Here is a 17171-nt window from a genome sequence, read left to right as displayed (position 1 = left end):
CCGTGGCTGCATGGTGCGCACCACCCAGCTGCCCCGGCCCCAGTGGATGCGTGGAGTGCAGCAGGGAGCTGCCGCCGTACCTTGTTTGTTTGGAAATCAGGCACACCGCTTAGAATTGCCCTTGATGAGAAACTTGCACCGTGTGAACCTGGAAATTAGCGAAACGCTCTTCAGCCCCTTGATTAGGGGAGGGTTACGGCAGCAGGAAGCTGCTCTTGGCGGCGATCATCAGTGTCTACTTGCTTACAGGAGGGCGAATGCGTGCAGGAGCGATCCCCCCAGCCGTCAGCCCCCAGGGACCTGTGCCATGGCACGGGGGGCAGCACACCCCAAAAGCCCTGCTCCAGCAGCAGCACGGCCCGGGGACACCGGGCACGGCTGCACGATGCCGGTACCCACTGCAGCCAGCTGTGCAGCCAGGTGGTGCTCAGCACCGGGTGCTGGTGAGCCGTCCCCTTCTACAGGATAAAGGAAACGCTGCTGCCCAGCCCGGTGCGTTCACCCTTCCAACGGATTCTAGTGACCAGCCCTAATTGCTGAAGAGATTAACCTGGCTGCTCCCAGGACTTGCATTGGAATTACTCCGTAGGAAGAAATAAATATTTGTATGCTCGCTTAGGCGAGGGACGAGGGAAAGCCCAAACCTATGTTTCAAACCGATCCAGTTGTTTTAGCAGCACATGGATGGAGTTCAGACAAGCCCTTGTGAGCTCAGAAAACTCAGCCGGAATAAACAGTTCAGCACGCTAATCCAGTCAGGGTTTCCATACTCCTCTCCGAGGGTACTGCAATACCATTACTGCATTAAGGCTCGGCTACACGAACCAGAAGGAGCAGAGGTTGAAGCAGGGGGATTTGGGGTTTCATCAAACCTGCTGTCTCTGAGATAACACATCATTTTCATTTCCGTTTGAAAGCACTAATAAAAATCTGTTAGTTCAACATGAATGCTTCAGAAGTGCCTCCTAAATCCCCAAAAAATGAACACATGAGCTTGGATGCTCCCAAATTAACTCGTGGGTTTGGGGGAAGCAAGCACTTAATTACTACAGCACGGAGAAGGACTACGGCAATGTGAAGTTCTGCAGCGAGCACGGAAGGGCACTGCCGTGGCTATGGCAGGGGGGTTGCAGCAGAGGATTTGAGATACTTTCTGCGCTGAAGCCTGGCAGGGGGAAGGGGCTGGAGCTCTCCTGGAGGCTGCACCAGGCCTCCAGGCACAGCAGGACAGGGGATGGGGGCAAGGAGCTGCTCTGCCAGGCTCAGGGCAGGCCAGGCAAGGCTCAGCGGGGCTTGGTGGAGATGGACTTGCACAGCATCAAGCCGCAAGCCTTCATGCAGGTTTCCTGTGTGCAAGAAAATCTGATTTCTCCTGCCCCGTGCATTTCCCTAGATCTGTGAGTTTGATACTTCACTTTGAATTCAATTCCCGAAGTTTTGATGCATTTGCTAAAGCTTTCAGCTGCATGAACAGCCGCTTTCCGGACTGCCATGCTGCCATCTAGTTACATCTAGGTACAGGTAACATCTAGTTACCTGCACGCGCTTACAAAGCGGCTGTCATTACAAAGCACACACCTGAAAGGATGCACAGGCATCTGAAAACACGGCTGGGATGAGAAAAGCTGCAAAGCAGCTCGGTATCAAAGCCCTGGCAGCACTGAACAAGAGCGCAGTGCTGCCAGTCGGGTGGATGGGCTCCCTTCCTACGCTTTGCTCAGTGCCTTTAATGCCGGCCCGGAGCGGGGGGGTTAACACCGAGCACAGCTTCTCCTTCCACACGTGGCTCTGTGCTCCTCAAGGGTAAGAAACACCCGCGGAGCAGCAGGCCACTGGCAAAAGCTGCTGTCTAAAAATAAAAGTGCTTGCAAGCTGGGGCCGGGCAGAGCCGAGCCCCCCAGCACAGCACAGCACAGCACAGCGCAGCGCAGTGCAGCTCCCCTGGGGGAGCAGTGAAGCTCCGAGTGCTCCCCCCGGCCCGGGGAAGCCCCTCGCAACACCCCCAGCTGTATGTGCTACCATGGCTCCCATTTCACTCCCAGCTCCCATCGGTATTTCAGCTGGGAAAAGCAGTAATAGCAGAGAGTCTGCACATCACTGCCCATGCCCGTAATGCTGGGGAAAGCTTTTGGGACATTAATTCCCCGCTGCACTGCCACAACCTGCTAATGAAGGTGCCTCAGATCCAGCGCGGCAGGAGCTAACGCCCCCGAGAGACTCACCCTGCCCGCTGGGCACATGGATGCTGCCCTGGATTTTCAGTCACTGCTGTCAGGTCGCAGGAAAGGAGAAGGGAGGGAGCTATAAACTTGGTAATATGGATAACCGGAGCAGGTTTCCACCCCGCGGATATCTGTCCTTTCTGCGGCTGAGGGTTGCTTTCAGTGTCCTAGGGCTCCTTGCAGGAGCTCACAAGCAACATAAAACCCAGGGCTCCTGCAGAGCAAACCTACGATTTTTTCCTCCCTGTGAGCTTCCAAGTGCTTTCCTGGGTGGCACAGCACCACGAGTCATTACAGCGCGCTTTGGAGACTGGTTGTTCCACTTACTCCACAGCATACCAGGACAGCATTTAACAGCGGAGTTTCCTCTCTTTTAACACGTAAAAGCGAGGGTTTCTTTTGCTGCGAAGTGACAGGTTACCTGCTAAAACAGGCAACCTTTTGCCCCAAACACTCATCTGGGGCCCCGTCCCCCAAAAAGGCTGAGAGGCTGCAGGGACTGAAACTGGAGCGAGGTGTCAGGAGGCGGACGGACGCGTGGAGCAGCACCAGGACAACCGGGAGCGCAGGGAAGAAGGACGAGCTGCTTGTGCCAGGCGGCTCAGGAGCACAGTGGGACAACGAGGACGGGTCGGAGCTGGGTCTCCGAGGGAGCCCAGGCTGCTGAGGAGGAGGAGGCAGCTCCCCAGGGCTCACAGCCAGCCCCCGGCTGTGATAGTGCTCGGCACGGCCAGCTTGCCTCTTACGTTAATCTTCTCATGGTCAATTTAGAGAGAGGCAATGGAAAAGCTGATTTACCTAACAGTTGTCAGGCGCCTGGTGCTTCTGAAATGATTCCTCCAGAAGCCCCAGATGCTGCCTTATCTGCACAAGTGGGACAGGCTGGCCCAGGGGGTCTTGTTCCTTGCCCGCCCATCACAGCTCTGCCAAAGTAAATACCCGAGTTAGTGCATTGCTTCTGACCCTGCCACAGGTCTCGGTGCACACCCAACGCTGACCCAGCCGAGCTCCAACACCACTTTCAGAGAGCACGCACAGAAGGACACGAGAGATGCCGACGCTTTGGATCACCAGGTTTGGGCACAGTCACCCAGGCGAGTCCCGCTAGAAGATGCTGGAAGCGACTCCTCCGAGCAGCCTTTACATACATCACACGCATCAAGAAGAGAGCTGGGGATAAACCAGATGCTCTGCATGATAACAGACAGACCTCTGCAGCGTCCTCTCCAAATCTGCTTTCCGACGGACCGCTCTCTTTATTCATCTTGTGTTTTCTTGCCTAGCTCTTTGAAACCAAAGGGATTACTTGCATTCTGCACCAGTGATCTGTAAATTAGAGGCTCAGCCGGGGACGTTGTCCCAGGGTTAAGCACCGAGCCCTGGCCCATGCGGGGGGAAGAGGAGGAGGAGGAGGAGGAGGAGGAGGAGGAGGAGGAGGACGAGGAGGAGGAGGAGGAGGAGGATTGTTTTGCCCAACTTCAGGGGGTTTCCACACAGACAATCTGTTTACTGCAGACACACCGTGGGGAGGAGGAGGAATGCTAGCTCATGTTCACTGATTATAAATAGGGTGGGAAAGGGGAAGCCTTCACTCCCCAGCTTTCCTGTCTGTCAGAAATCTCTTCCTTGATTTTTAATTAAAGTCAAACCCAGCTCAGCTGCGTTCTCAGCTCCCTTTGCATCTCCCCGAAGCATCCCTTCTTCCTGACTTTGCTCGGCTCCCAGCACTCCCTTTTTCCGTCAAATTCCTGCTCCTCTGGTCATAGCTCCTTTATGCCAAACAACCATTACACAGGAGATAGCATCGATTCACCTGAAATGAAGGAAATTGCAGGAAAAAGCCAGCAGGGCTGGGGTTATTTCTTGCCCCACTGGCACAGAGACAGGACAGCAGGCACAGAGATCCCCAGAGATCCTGTGCCGAGGAACAGTAATTCCTGCGTGTCTACCTGCAGGCTCCGGGCAACAAAAAGCAATTCCTGTCTAAATACATTAAAAGTTTAAAGCTTTACCTGGCGCCTGCTGGCCTGCCTTCCCCTCCCAGTGCTCTCCCACTGCTCTGAGAGGCCCCAGCTGCCCTTGGGGAGGCAGAAATCCAGCTAACAAGTTACAGGGGCAGCCTTAACTCAACCCACTGACCCCCCCCCCAGAACCCCCACCCTCCCAGGTGCAGTTTTGCCCCCGTGCTGCCAACTGGGTTGGTTATGACCGCGTGTTGCATCTCGTTAAGCAGCTCCGCGTGAATCCGTGTCGGCCACTGAACGCATAATCCTTGGTAATTCATAATGCGGGGTCCTCAGCGTTAAATAAGCGGTGATCGCGGTGATAAATCACAGGATTATCACAAAATAGCGAAGCTTTGGTACGGACAGGTGCGTGGTTGGGTTGTTGCTGAGCACACGAGTGGGGCAGAGACTTCCGATGTCATTTCTGACAAGGTGTGAAGCACCAGACAATGCCTAACAGCCCTTTTTAATTGGACTTGAATCCATTAACAAAGTTTTCCTACCCCGTCTCTTCTATAATTGGAACGTTCTTGAAATTTCCCCTTTTCTGAGCTACCAAACTAATAATTTACCCACTTTAATTTGAGAATCGCTTATTTTGTTCAGTCATAATAATGAATATTCAGCTTCATTAGCACGTATTTGGCTCAATTCATACTTAAATGCGTTTGGTTCTGTCAATGCGACACTTGGATCGCTGCAGAGGAGGCTCCCGGGCTCGTACGGACGCAGCAGCCGCTGCTGCCCCCTCTCCACCAGCAGGACCAGGGGATGTACAGAGTCCTGGGGTGCCCCACGGCTCTGCCCGATCACCGAGCCCCGGGCTCGTAGGAGATGGAAAGGATCTCTAATAGCTGGTTTTGATCATTTAGGGGATACCAAAGTCTTTTTGCTGTCGTGCTGTTGGGCAGTTTTCAGTGCAACCCCTTGTGCTCCCCGCTCGGTGTGTGGCTGTTGGTAAACTGAGGTACAGAAGATACGGAAATATTGGAAATATTTTGCAGAGCAGACCCTTTTGTCATTCCCTTTTCTCCTTCATTCCCCGGAATAAAGTGCTGCTTTGAAGTCAGCAAATCTTTCAGCCATTATTACCCTGGATATTCGGAATTAAGAAATTAAGAAATAAGATATAAAGGAAGGGAAAATAGCCATTCGTAACGTTTTTCAAACATGGCGAGTTTATAAAACGCCTACCCTGGGCAGATCTTGCCTGCTGTGAAAGGTGCTGCTGAAGGCAGTTTGTGAAGGAATTTCTATGAAATCCCCCGGTGCCCAGTGCCCCCAGTACCCTCCTGGAGACGCATCCTATGGAAAATGGGCTCGTTGGGCTGCCCCATCCTCCGAGCACACAGGACAAGTGCCAGACTCTGGCAAAGCCTTCTTTCTTTTTCTCTCTGTTTAACTCCATTAAAATGGAAGATAAAAAGGCTGAAGCAGGGATCTAAATCTCCCAGTTACATCTCTCGCCTGCCCCCGAGCACCAGCAGCACAGGGCAGTTTAATCACTCAGTGCCTTGCGTTCACTCCTGCAGCACACAGCTCTTGGAAACCTGTTGAAATCTATTACAGACCTTTGATCTTTTCCTACATAAAGGTTTTTCTGTAGGGAGTAGATGGGATTAAGCAGAAACAATTTTGCCAGAGAACTCTGTGCTTTTTCCCCCCTCTTTCTCTGCTTTCTTTTAAGAAGAGTGGGGGGAGAAAAAAGACAAGATGCTAACAGAAAAGACCCTGACAAGGGCTTGGGATTTTCAGCTCCTGAATGGAATCCATTTTGTCAATCAAATTCAGCATCTATCAGGAGCAAAGTCTCAGCATGTGGCAGAAAAATCTTGCAAACCCGAACTGTTAAATATTTAGGGCAGATGACAAACAATATGTCATAATATTTGCAGAACTGCATTTGCTATTCAATGCATCATCTTCCTTAAAGTGCTGATTTTTGGAGGCATCAACACAAGAATGAGAAACAATCAGTTGACTGCCGGTATTTGGTTACATTGTAAATGAAGTGTAGGATTTAATTTGGATTTCTTAAGTCTAATATTATATGCTACATGCCAGGTGGGTATTAACATTTATTAGCTGGGGTGTAGCAATGAATATTTAAGAAGAATGTAATTAACATGCAGCAATTCTAATTTTAATTGGGTTGAATTTTTATTTCAGACTTCATGCCACTGCAGGACACCTTCTATTGCATAGTTCTATTTCCAGGTAAAACAGGAGCAAGTAACTGGCAGGCGGGGAGGGAAAATGGGGACCCTGAATCCCCCGGCCTGCCAACCGCGCCACTCCAGGCTGAGCACTTGGAGGAGCGCCGGCGGTCAGTGTCACCGCTCTGCCTCCGCGGGGTTCATCCCGACAGCAGGTTGCGTGCTTAGGAATGAGTTCCGGCTCCTTAATTTTGGGACAAGGTTCAGATTGGGCACAGCTGCTGGTGACAGGGGTGGGTCATCGGTGAGCACCTGCGCTCCTGTAGCGCCGCCGGCCACAGAACTGCCCGCTCCTGTTCAATGGAGAGGGCAGCTTTCTGCCAAAATGGAGCGTTTCTGGTTTTCAGTGCTCTGTATTTGGTTTAGAAGTTTTCCCAAATTAAGCACTCAGAGCCACTTTGCACCAGCAAAGGTGAGAAGCTCAGCAGAGGCTCGGGTGCGCCAGTGCAGGGCAGGGACAGGGGGACAGTCCCGCACCGAGCTCCGCGGCGCAGGATGAAGACAAATCCCGAGCATTTCATCATCCTGCACTTTCTGCTACAAGCCCAGTCAATCACAGACACGAGCCTGGATTTATTTCAGCTGTGGCCTTGTTTCCCTGCTTCTTATTTCGCTTGAACCGTGCGCCAGATGGACATCGCATATAACACCAGATTACACCGCAGAGCAATAAAACACAATAGAAAAATGTACTTACAGCTGTGTTGCCTAAACCCGGCATCGTACATCCTTAATAATTTTAAGCTTTCAAACTTTTTTCTTCCTCCCATACATTACAGTTTAAAATGTGCTCATAGCCCAAAGCACGGCTGTAAAAATGACACCTGAGCGTGCCTGATTTATTCCGCCACCCGCCATTTCCAGGACAGCTCTGCCGGGTGAGCTTTTGGGGAGGGGGCGTCTCGTCTCGCTGCTTGTGCCCATCAGGGCAGTGACAACGCAGGGGGTGACGGCCCCGGGGAGCACTCCGGTGGGCACATTTGGCGATCAGACTCAACCTGCACCTGCGAGCACGACCAAACCCAGCTCTTCTCCCCCAGGAGCGGGGGCTATCATGAGCCAGAGGCAGGCACAAACACTGGGATTTAATTCCACGCTGGTGGCAACCCGTGCGCAACGAGAATCTGAACTGCTAATGAACCAAAGCGAGCGCGTGGTGAGGCATCTGATAGCAATTTGCACGTGGGTAGCCCCAAACGTGCAAGATCGATTGTTCTGAGAGAGAAGGCAGCTTAAAGCCTAACTGCTGCCCCTGGGGGAGCCCTTCTGTGCCACTGTGAAGGACACCGGTGGTGGCTGTCACCAGGCGCCTTCCGACAGCTCTTCCCCATGGGGACTTCTGGGGCTGGCACCCAGCGACCAGAGCCACGCACCCGGTGCCGTGGTGCCACAGTGCACGCAGTGGGACCGAAAGTTTCTTGGCATTGTCACTGCTGCATCTTGGTAGCAATCCACTCCTCGGAGAGTATGGGGACGCGTTTTTGTTTTAATTAATTAACTGAGCCTGCTTAAAAAAATAAAAATGCCCGTTTCATTTTAATCATGTATTATGCAAATTAGAAATGTAAATATCATTAAGAAATCTGCTGCTAACTTAATTTATTTCTGCTGTAGCACTGCTGAAGGCCTTTGATCTCAGATTAGCGCTTTGATCCGCTCGCTTGGTCGGGGTTACGCACTGCTGCTGCGGTAAACGCGCCGCCCGAGATGTAAAACATGCAGCAGCAGTGGCTCGCTCGCAGAGCACGCGATGCCAATTAGGTCGTGTGAGCTGCGAACTAGGAGAAGTTCACTTCCAGAAGCTGCCACCAGCACACGTGTGTGCAGACAGGAGCCCGTCCCCACCCCTCTGTCACCACTGTGACAGCCGCCAGGGTGGCGAGGACACAAATCCCTGCACACCCCAAGGAGGCACCGAGTCAGATGCGTCCTGTGCGCCGAATGTGCAGGTCCTCTGTGAGGGCACGGCTCTTCAGAGCATCCCTATCTGCTTTCCATTACAAAACAAGGCGCCATATTCCATTAATTTCTCATTTAGTGTGAGTAAAGTGCTGATACATACATTTTAGCTACAGTGCTTGTAATCAGTTAATTTAACCAGAAACATTAATAATGTATTTCTGTGCCACTTGACTGCTCGTCCATTAACAGCTTATACATAGGAGAAGAACTCCACCCCTAGTGCCATGAAGTACCTAATACAGTGCAAATGAAATCAGGTTTTGCATATTTTATATCAAAACGGAAAAAGAGGGAGGCGCCGTCCCTTGGGAGCACAGACTTTGGAATGGATCAAACTACTGCCATGGGCCTTCTGCCCTGGCAGGCAGGACAACCCCTCCTTACGGGACACACATTCTGCATATATCATTTTCTGCTTGAATTCATTTCCTTGGCATTACTCAGCAGATACCTGGCTTGGCATCCTGCCGCAAAGCGTGGCTGTCTGAGGTCCTGGGGTGTGACTCCCCACCTGCCAGCCGGCGGGGGCTCCCCGGGAAAGCCCCGCTGCACGGGCAGCAGCCTCGGGGCTGCGGTCGCAAACCTCAACTCTCACCTCTGCTCTCTTTTCTTTATAAAAAATAAGCGTGATGCACTCAGGAAGCCTGGACACAGCAGCTGTGAGGTCGGTGCTTGTCCCAGGGTCTGTGTCCTGGATTTCCATCGGCAGCCCCGAGGGAGCAGCCTCCGTGGGGCAGGGGCCGCGAGCCGCAGCGGGCAGGCTGCTGCGGAGGGGCGCCCTGGCACGCGCGTGTTTATGAGGCCTGAAATTGCTTTGGATACTCGGCTGTGTTGCATCACATTAAGCGGCGCCACGCTGAAGTGACAAGGCTGATGCATGATCAGGAGCAGTTTAAGGGGACGGGAATTCAGATCCTGCCTCTCTGTCAGAATCAGAAACTGATTGATGGACCTAAGGAATTATTTTCAGTTCCTTTGCCAGAAGGTTTGTTTCAATAAGCCTCGAGGGCTGCTCACTGCATGTAGCTGAAGCTGGACCGCTTCTGCCTTCGCCCTGCACGCTCTGACCGCAGGAGCACGCCGTGGGCTGGGGGCAGAGGCTCCACGCCGGGCATGGGGAAGGTCCCCGAGTGAGCGGGTGCTGGAGGCTGGGAGCTCCTGGTGCCTCCCCAGCACTGCCCTCCTAGTTTGTCAGCTTGGAGGCTGATTTGGTTTCTGTCTGGAGCACAGCAGCTGGCATCAGCCCCTGGCTGAGCAAGGGAGCAGCTCCAGCTTCGGCTGCGCTTTGGTTCTGGAGCATTTTGTAGCAGCAGCTCCTTGGGGAAAAGTGGAAGGAGATCATTTTGAGGGAATAAATCAGTTGTTTCTTTTTTTCTTCTTCTTTTGTGTTGTTGTTTTTGTGCGTTGGTTTTATTTGTGTGTGCTATTTATTGCCTTCTGGATTCTCCTGTTTTCACTGCATCGGTGCTGTTGTGCGTGAGACCGCCACGTGCTGAACGGGAGGCCGTGGGGAGCTCCTGCTCGATTCCCAGTACCCAGCCTCGTGCTTCTGAGATCTTTCCTTTACCTCCCACCGATGTGGTCTCATTTCCCTGTATCAGCACCACCAGCGGCCCTGGAGGAGACGTGGAGCAGCCCAGTGGGATCTCTCGCCCTGCTCATCCTGCAGGAGGAGGCACAAGTACAGGTCCCATGTGCTAACGCTGTCCCCAAACCAAGCACATCAGAGAGGACAAATTGCCAGGGCCCTGCTGCTCGAGAATAAAGGCATTTTGTGGCCTTGGAGAGAAGACACAGAAAATAGAGCTCTCTGGGCACGAGAGCTTCGTAAGAGGAGGCAGGAGCTCTCGAGTCTCTGGAGGAGCTGAGGCTGGCTGCATCCTCACTACGAGCTATTTCAAAACAAGTATTTCTTCCAGGATGTCACATGGAAAGAGACTGTCAGAAAGCTGTCTAAATGTGTTAACAACACTGTCAGCGGGGGAGAGAAAAGTGTTATCAGAAATAGTTGTTCTTCAAAGCTAAATAACTCCGTGATTTTATAAGGAATAAAATATAAGAGATCACACCGCACACCGAGGGCTGCAGGAATTTTCTTTCTGAGAAGGAAGCTGTTTGTTTTGTTACAGAGGAGAGGGGACAAAGTGAAAACCCAAAATACTAAAATACTTTGACTTTCTTGACTTGGCTTTCCATGGAGCTAAAAATAACCGGCTGCACTCAGCCTGTGAGGTTGCAGCTACGGGTAAGGGAAATCACGAAAAAGGATTTCCAGCCCGCTGACCGAGGCTCCCGCCGGGGCCGTCTCAAAGCTCGTCCAGACGAAGACGGGAGGGGGACAGCAGATCTTTGCTGGATGCAGAACACTTGGGCCTGTTCTGATTGCCATCGGGGGGAATTTTGGTGGGACCCGGGTTTTACCCTGGGCAGAGGGGTTCGCCTGGTGCTGCTCAGCCCCTGGAAGCCTCCCTTCCCGGCGGCTGCCCCTCTGCTCGGTGTCCAAGGGGCCATCTCGGGCTTTTGCTTCGGATCCGCAGTCTGAATTTTGCAAAGGCCCCACCTCAGCACCACTGTCAGTGGTCATCAAATCAAATCAAATCAAATCGAATCAAACTGAATGAAATCATATAAATAAATCAAAATAATAAGATGTGAAGTTGATTCTAATTAGTGTGTTTTCTCATTTGCGGATTGACATTCTCTGGAGAGCAATTAGCCTACTTTAAAGGTAAAAGACAAACACTTCTTCAACGTGCCTGGCGACTGACGTCTAAAACCCAAGAAGCCAGAAGTAACAATGGAGAACACGCACAGGTTTCCACTGCAAGGATGGCCTCAGCTTGTCCTCCCCGTGCCTTCCCCCATCTATTTTCCAAAACACCGGAGCTGCAACACTTTGGGATCCCAGTTGGAGGAATGCAGAACAGATGACACTCACCACAGATGTGGAGGAAAACCAGTATGGTCCCCCACCCGATAACGCTGGAGCCTTTTTTTTCCCCCAGGCTTGCTAACGGCTGTCCCAGGTCCTTGGCTTCCCAGTTCTCCCAGTTCTCCCAGCAGGGACCACGACGTGCCGTCCACCTGCCGACCTGCAGCAGCGCAGCCCTTCTTTGCTGTGGGAGCAGCGGATGCGTCGCAGCGCAGCGGAGGACATGAAACACACAGCCTTCGGGTTGCTGTACAGTCCCAGCCTTCAGATCTTCAATGAAGAAAACTTCAAACGCCTCCTTTTGCCTTTTTTTTCCCCCCATTAAAGCAGTGGGCGCCGAAGCCTGCGGCAGCCGTCTGTTGAAGCGGGGGACTTGTACCCTCGTCTGCCGTGCCCAGGAGGGATGAAAGGCTCTGGGCAACCTGCCCTCGTGGGAGGTGTCCCTGCCCATGGCGGGGGGTGGAATCGGATGATCCTGAAGGTCCCTCCCAACCCAAAGCACTCTCTGATGACATGAAGCTCGCCGGCACACATCCTGCCTCACGCCTACACGCCTGTCCCACCAGCTGGGCTTTGGGGTGCCGGGGGGATACTTTGAAGTGCGTGGCTCTGCTGGCTTTCCAGCGCCAAAAAGAGGAGGACGGATGACTCCAGCACCAGAAATGTAAAAGCAATAACGACCGATTGCATTTGATAGTACTCTGCCTGGGAAGATATCTAATCTGGACTGAAGCTTCTTCTAGAAGGCTGATTCCCAGATCTGGTTCCTGTTGTACTAACTGCTGCACATACATGGCATAAAATGAAGGTTTTCAGGAAGAAACATGCATGCAAACAAGCTCAACCCTAAGCTGTTAAGCCTCAGTGCGTGTCCAACAACCTGTGGCGTTGCAGGATGGGATCTGTGGGCTTCCCTGACTGGGGAAGGGAACAGCACGGTCCCTGCCTGCACTAAGCAGGCAGGCAGTGCTCTGATGAGCATCAGGAGGACGTGGCAGGGCAGTGCTGGGAGCTGTCGGCGTGTCAGACCTCGGCGCTGCCATCTCTTATCTGCCCGCGGAGCGGAGGTAAGGAGGACGAGGGAGCTGTGATGTGAATAGACAAAGAGGCAATACCGAGGAAAGGTCATTAGCACCAGCCCAAGTGAGCAGAGGCAATTCATCTCCCAGGCGTCGGAAATAACTTCCAAAGCAGGGCGGAGGCAGGAACGGTTTCGAGAGAGACAGCAACAGCAGAGGCCCTTCAGTTTTACTATCTCTGATGAAACTTGTTTATAGGTATATAAAAGTAGGACTGTTTTGTTGTTGACTTTTTATAGCCCATTGACTTTCTGTATCTCACCAGAGCAAAGCCCCGGGGAAGTTCCTGGCGCAGCCCCACAGGCGGTGGTGCTCCCTGGGGAGCACAGGGAGGGCTGCAGGCGTCTTGCAGCCCCCCAGACTTTCCCCTGCTCCCACACCGAGTGCTACATCCCATCCGAGGGCACGTTTCAGAGTGTTGGAGCATAACGGTCTGCACCACGCCTGCACCACGATAGATGCGGTTCTACCTCAAAGCAGATGCAGTCGCTCCAGGGCACCAGGGCGCATCCGTGCCCCTGTCTGGGAGTTCTCCACCGCAGCCACGTCCCCTGCCCCTGCTTGGCCCCGCTCCTCTGCTCCTTCCCGGCCCGGAGCTGGCACCAGCGGTGCTGGAGAGAGACAAGGAGACAGCAGCACAAGGGAGGGGTGGCTGGGCCGGAGGGCACAGGGCGCTGTGCCCAGGGCTTCCTGCCTGCCGCAGCAGCGGGTGAAGGCGCTCCTTATTTCTTGGGGAGCATTCATCTTCCTTGGCTGTGTAACTGCTTCCCTCCCAGCAGCATCTCACCACGTTTACTGCCGATGGATTTTTGTGATTAGAAGTGGTGAATTCAGCGAGAATTGCCTGATGTTGTTTGCTGAAAAAAAAACAGCAGGTATCTGATGTCTTTTGTTTCAAGGGAAATACGGGTTTCTGCCTGGAAGTGTAAAGGCCTTTTTGTGGACTTTTAAAAAACAAATCCAAAGCCAGGACGGAGAGAGAAAAGGCTTGGCTTTCCTGCGAGCTGGTGGGAGCCTGAGCTCCCTCTGCTTTCACCACTGGCAAGGAGAATCCTTGTGTGTAAATACAACTGGGGGAAATATTTCCTTTAAATAGTCGCAGTGTCCATTTTGAGGGTGAACGTACAATTTTCAGAACTGGTGATGATTTCACCGTGTTGCTAACTGAAGGGCAAGGGAGGTGTGTTTGCCCCGACACCTTTACAGCAAACTGCCTAGCTTCATTTTAACCGTGGTCGGTTGTGGGGCACAAACCGATGCCGCGTCCCTCATCCTCTCCACAGCACGAGCTGATATTCCCCATTTTGCTAAAATGGAAGAGCTGCAACAATTATTTTCATAATTAGCTGGCTTTTCAAATTAATGCCAGTTATGCTATGTAATCATGATGAAGATTATGCATTAATCAGCTGTTTCAAGCCGGTTATTAGGCTCTTTAAATAATGATTGCAATGAGCAGATCTGAAGGAGAGAGGCAGGAGCCAGCGAGGAAGGGAGGCGGCTCGCGGCGCGGCGGCTGCAGCGCGAGATCTGCCATCAGATGCTCCCCTTCCCGCCGTGCCTCCGAGAAAAAGAGCAGTCTGTTGCATGCGGTGGCTGCTTTTAACACCTTAGCAAATGCCAGAGATTTCACATTGTCCCGCTATTTTCAGCACCCAGCAGTGTAGCCAGAAATACATTGCTCGTGCCTGTCTGCTCTCTCGCCGCCTGGTACTGAATTCAGGCTATTGGGTGGCTGCACAGAAAATCCTTCTCTGTCGAGAAGCCTATTACATCCAATTGGATGTCTGGAAGGTGAATTTATTTGGGCTCAAGCACCAGTAAGCCCCATACCCAGCCCTTCTGTATCCATCATCATAAGGCGTGCCGCAAAGCAGCCCTGCGAGCTCGGGGCTAGGAGGCTGCCCAACGCCAGCTGCTTGGGAATCAGCGCAACACAACCCTGTTATCACTTCAGGATGATGCTGGAAAACAAAAAATGCTTTGCTAAAATGTTCTGGACAGTAAAGCTTCGTACAGGAAGGATGAATCTCATGCTCACTTTATTTCTGTTTATTGTTTCTGGTGTAATATTGAGCACGAACCTTCCCTACCTTATGAAATTTCGATGAGCTACCAGCATATACAAACACCGACGTGGATGAATCATTTTCCGTGTGCCAGTCAATAACCAAATGTTTCAGCATGATACAGTGAGAGTGAGGCACCTGGACAATTTTTCCAGGCCCCTGTCTATATTGCTAGGCATTCTAGATTAAAAATGAGGTCATAAGGGATTTGTTGAAGATCGCGTGGGATTGAAAGGGGGCTCCAGAACAAGCACCCAGCCTCTTTTTCTCTATTCTTTCCCTATTGCCCATGTTAGTACTGAGATCAAAAACATTTCTTCCCATCAGAGACATGCAGTGAACAACTCAAACGTTTCTGCACGTTTATCAATGGAAATTAAACACCACGCTTTACAGCTGGGGACACAGAGGCACAAAGCGTGCAGAGAAGAGGAGGGAAGCAACCTGCCATGATCACAGCGGGCGCTTCCTACAACTTCCCTCGTGTCCTCACTGTGCAAAATGCCCAGCCGTTGGTGCTGAGGCTCCTTCAGCCCCGGCTTCGGGTGGGTTCCTGTAGGGGGTACCGAGTTTGGCTGCTGACAGAAACGTCAGCTTGCCTCTCATCACAGTGGCAGCGTTGGCTAACGCTGAATTGCCACAAGAAGTATGGCTCACGCCTTCTGGCTCCTGGAGGAGGATTCCTGCGGTTGCCTGAAAACTAGGAGGGCTGACTAGACATCTGTTGTCTATAACAAAACATTTTAGGACTACCTTAAATCGAAGAGGAAGATTTTCTTTCTGCTAATGAACCCAGAGACCATCTGTTACCAATTGCACTTGCTTATCTCGCTCATCCATTAATTATTTTGGTTTACTTTTTAATAAGACAGAGCAAGGTTTATGTGTCTTTCTGTGGTTCTGGAAGGGGCACGGGACTGTGCCGACGCAGAGACAAGGACGTCCAATTACATAATTTACGCCTGCACTGAGTCACTTCAATTAGACTGGCTGTCAGTGGGGAATTGAGGACAAGACTTAGAGACACGGAGCCGAGAAGCGCAGCAATCCTCCGACATGAGCTTGTTGCCCTTGGGGAGGTGCAATGGCATTAACAGCTCTCGAACGCTGGGAAGCGTGCATTCAGGATGTGCATTACTGAGCAGAGAAGCTGTAGGGTTGGCAAATTCAGAAGTCTCTGCTGGTCTGCGTTACGAACCTGGATAAGCCAGCAGCAGGAAGGGCAGAAGATGAGAAGGGCGCTACAAAGGGCCCCAGAGCAGCCAGCAGGGACAGGGGCAGCTCTGCACGAGGGGGCCCTGAGCACGGCCCCGCAGCGTCTCCGCAGCAAAGTTGGCAGTCTGAACACTGCCGTGAACCAGCACGTAACAAAACCCCAAATGTTTTCATGTCCTTATTCAGACGGGGACACGTCCTTGTTCCGCTTGCAAATGTCACGGGTCCAGCCAGGGGTTTTGTTGTCCTTGCGACACAAGGGTTTGAATCCAGCTTCCCCCGGCTCACTCCTGCCTCTCTCTTGTCTTCCAGGAGGAATCTTTGAGTACGCAGATGGCCCCAACACCCAGGTTATGAGTGCCGAGGAGCAAGCCTTTCGATTTTCCGCCAATATTATCAACAGAAACAGAACCTTGCTGCCTAACACAACGCTCACCTACGACATTCAGCGGATACACTTCCACGACAGCTTTGAAGCAACCAAGAAAGGTAAGAACACGGCACACGCCTCGCAGCTTTGTGGTATCTGTTCAGCCCAAACCCACGTGGCTTGGCTCGAACCCAGCACCGTCCTGCTCCGCTCAGCGCTCCCAGTTAGAAGTACGCCCAGAGGTGACCTTCCCGAGGCACGTTAGTACAAGGGAACGACCATTCTCTCCTTTTTCCTCTGCAAACCTCACACAGCTCCTTTCAGCGTTTGCTTCTCATCCTGGGCGAAGGCCTGCAGGCCATGCCTGTGCTTATTTTATTGTATCCCCGGCAATTTGCACACCCCCGGTGCAGGAGGTCTGTTCTCCTCCTAGCAGACCGTCCCTTCCTAACAGCAGCGGTACATTTGAAGTGCCCTGGGTGAGGTACCGGAGGGGAGGGCAGGAGCAGGACCGCACAGCACCGGCATGACCTGGGGGCCCGGCGAGCCTGCTTCTGCTCTGGCAGCACCCAAAGGTGCTGTGGGAAAGCTCCGTGGTAGCTCCCAGTTCAGAGGGAGGCTGCAGAGGGAATGGAGAAATAGTCCGCTCCTGTGAAAAATTTGCACATTTTTTTCCCCTAAAAATGCCTCCAGCCCTAACTGCAGTTGTTCTGCTTTAATATCTCAGTGATAGCTTCAACAGAGCCACGGAAAGCATTATTCTGCAAAAAGCAAATTCTATTAAAAGTGACGGGAAAATGCATTTGTCAGGGCGATGCTGATCAGCTCGGTGATCGCACCAGGCACGGCCCTGCTGGCTGCGCTCCCTGGGCAGCCCCTGCCCTGCTGGCGCTGAGCTCTAATCACTCCCTGGAGCACACGCAGCTGAGATCAATGGCAATACTTGCCTAAACACGGCTCAGGTCGGGCGGTGTCAGTCCCCCGAGGACGTTTCATCCCCCCGGTGTGGATGAGTGGCCCCGATCGTGGCTCAGCACCACGCTGCCGAGGAGCGCGGCGATGCCGGTGCTGGTGGCCCTGGCCCAGCCTCTGCTGGCTGG

At 52.5% G+C, this 17171-nt stretch overlaps 1 protein-coding gene and 1 long non-coding RNA gene across 5 annotated transcripts in view; one reads left to right on the top strand and one right to left on the bottom strand.

The window, feature by feature from the left end:
• LOC308182565 overlaps window positions 1–4221 on the bottom strand; it is a 43597-nt gene extending 39376 nt beyond the window's left edge. The window contains exon 1 of the long non-coding RNA XR_013941885.1: window positions 81–4221. This is a non-coding gene — a long non-coding RNA (uncharacterized lncRNA). The remainder of the gene's footprint in view (window positions 1–80) is intronic.
• Window positions 1–17171, top strand: part of GRIK3 (glutamate ionotropic receptor kainate type subunit 3) — a 140285-nt gene that overhangs the window by 42289 nt on the left and 80825 nt on the right. For 3 of the 4 annotated variants that reach the window (XR_013941854.1, XR_013941855.1, XM_080567359.1), the window contains exon 1: window positions 4392–16190. Coding sequence is in view for 2 of the 4 variants with exons in the window: in XM_080567359.1 (XP_080423485.1) it covers window positions 15614–16190 (577 nt within the window). In the remaining 2 variants the exon portion in view is untranslated. Of the gene's footprint in view, window positions 1–4391; window positions 16191–17171 lie in introns of those variants that run through there. The other variant, XM_080567360.1, reaches the window with a different exon arrangement.

Source organism: Anser brachyrhynchus (assembly GCF_964034855.1).
Source record: "Anser brachyrhynchus genome assembly, chromosome: 24".
Classification (NCBI taxonomy): Eukaryota; Metazoa; Chordata; class Aves; order Anseriformes; family Anatidae; genus Anser; species Anser brachyrhynchus.
The sequence above is the reverse complement of the archived record's forward strand: the minus strand, read 5'-3'. Positions and strand labels throughout refer to the sequence as shown.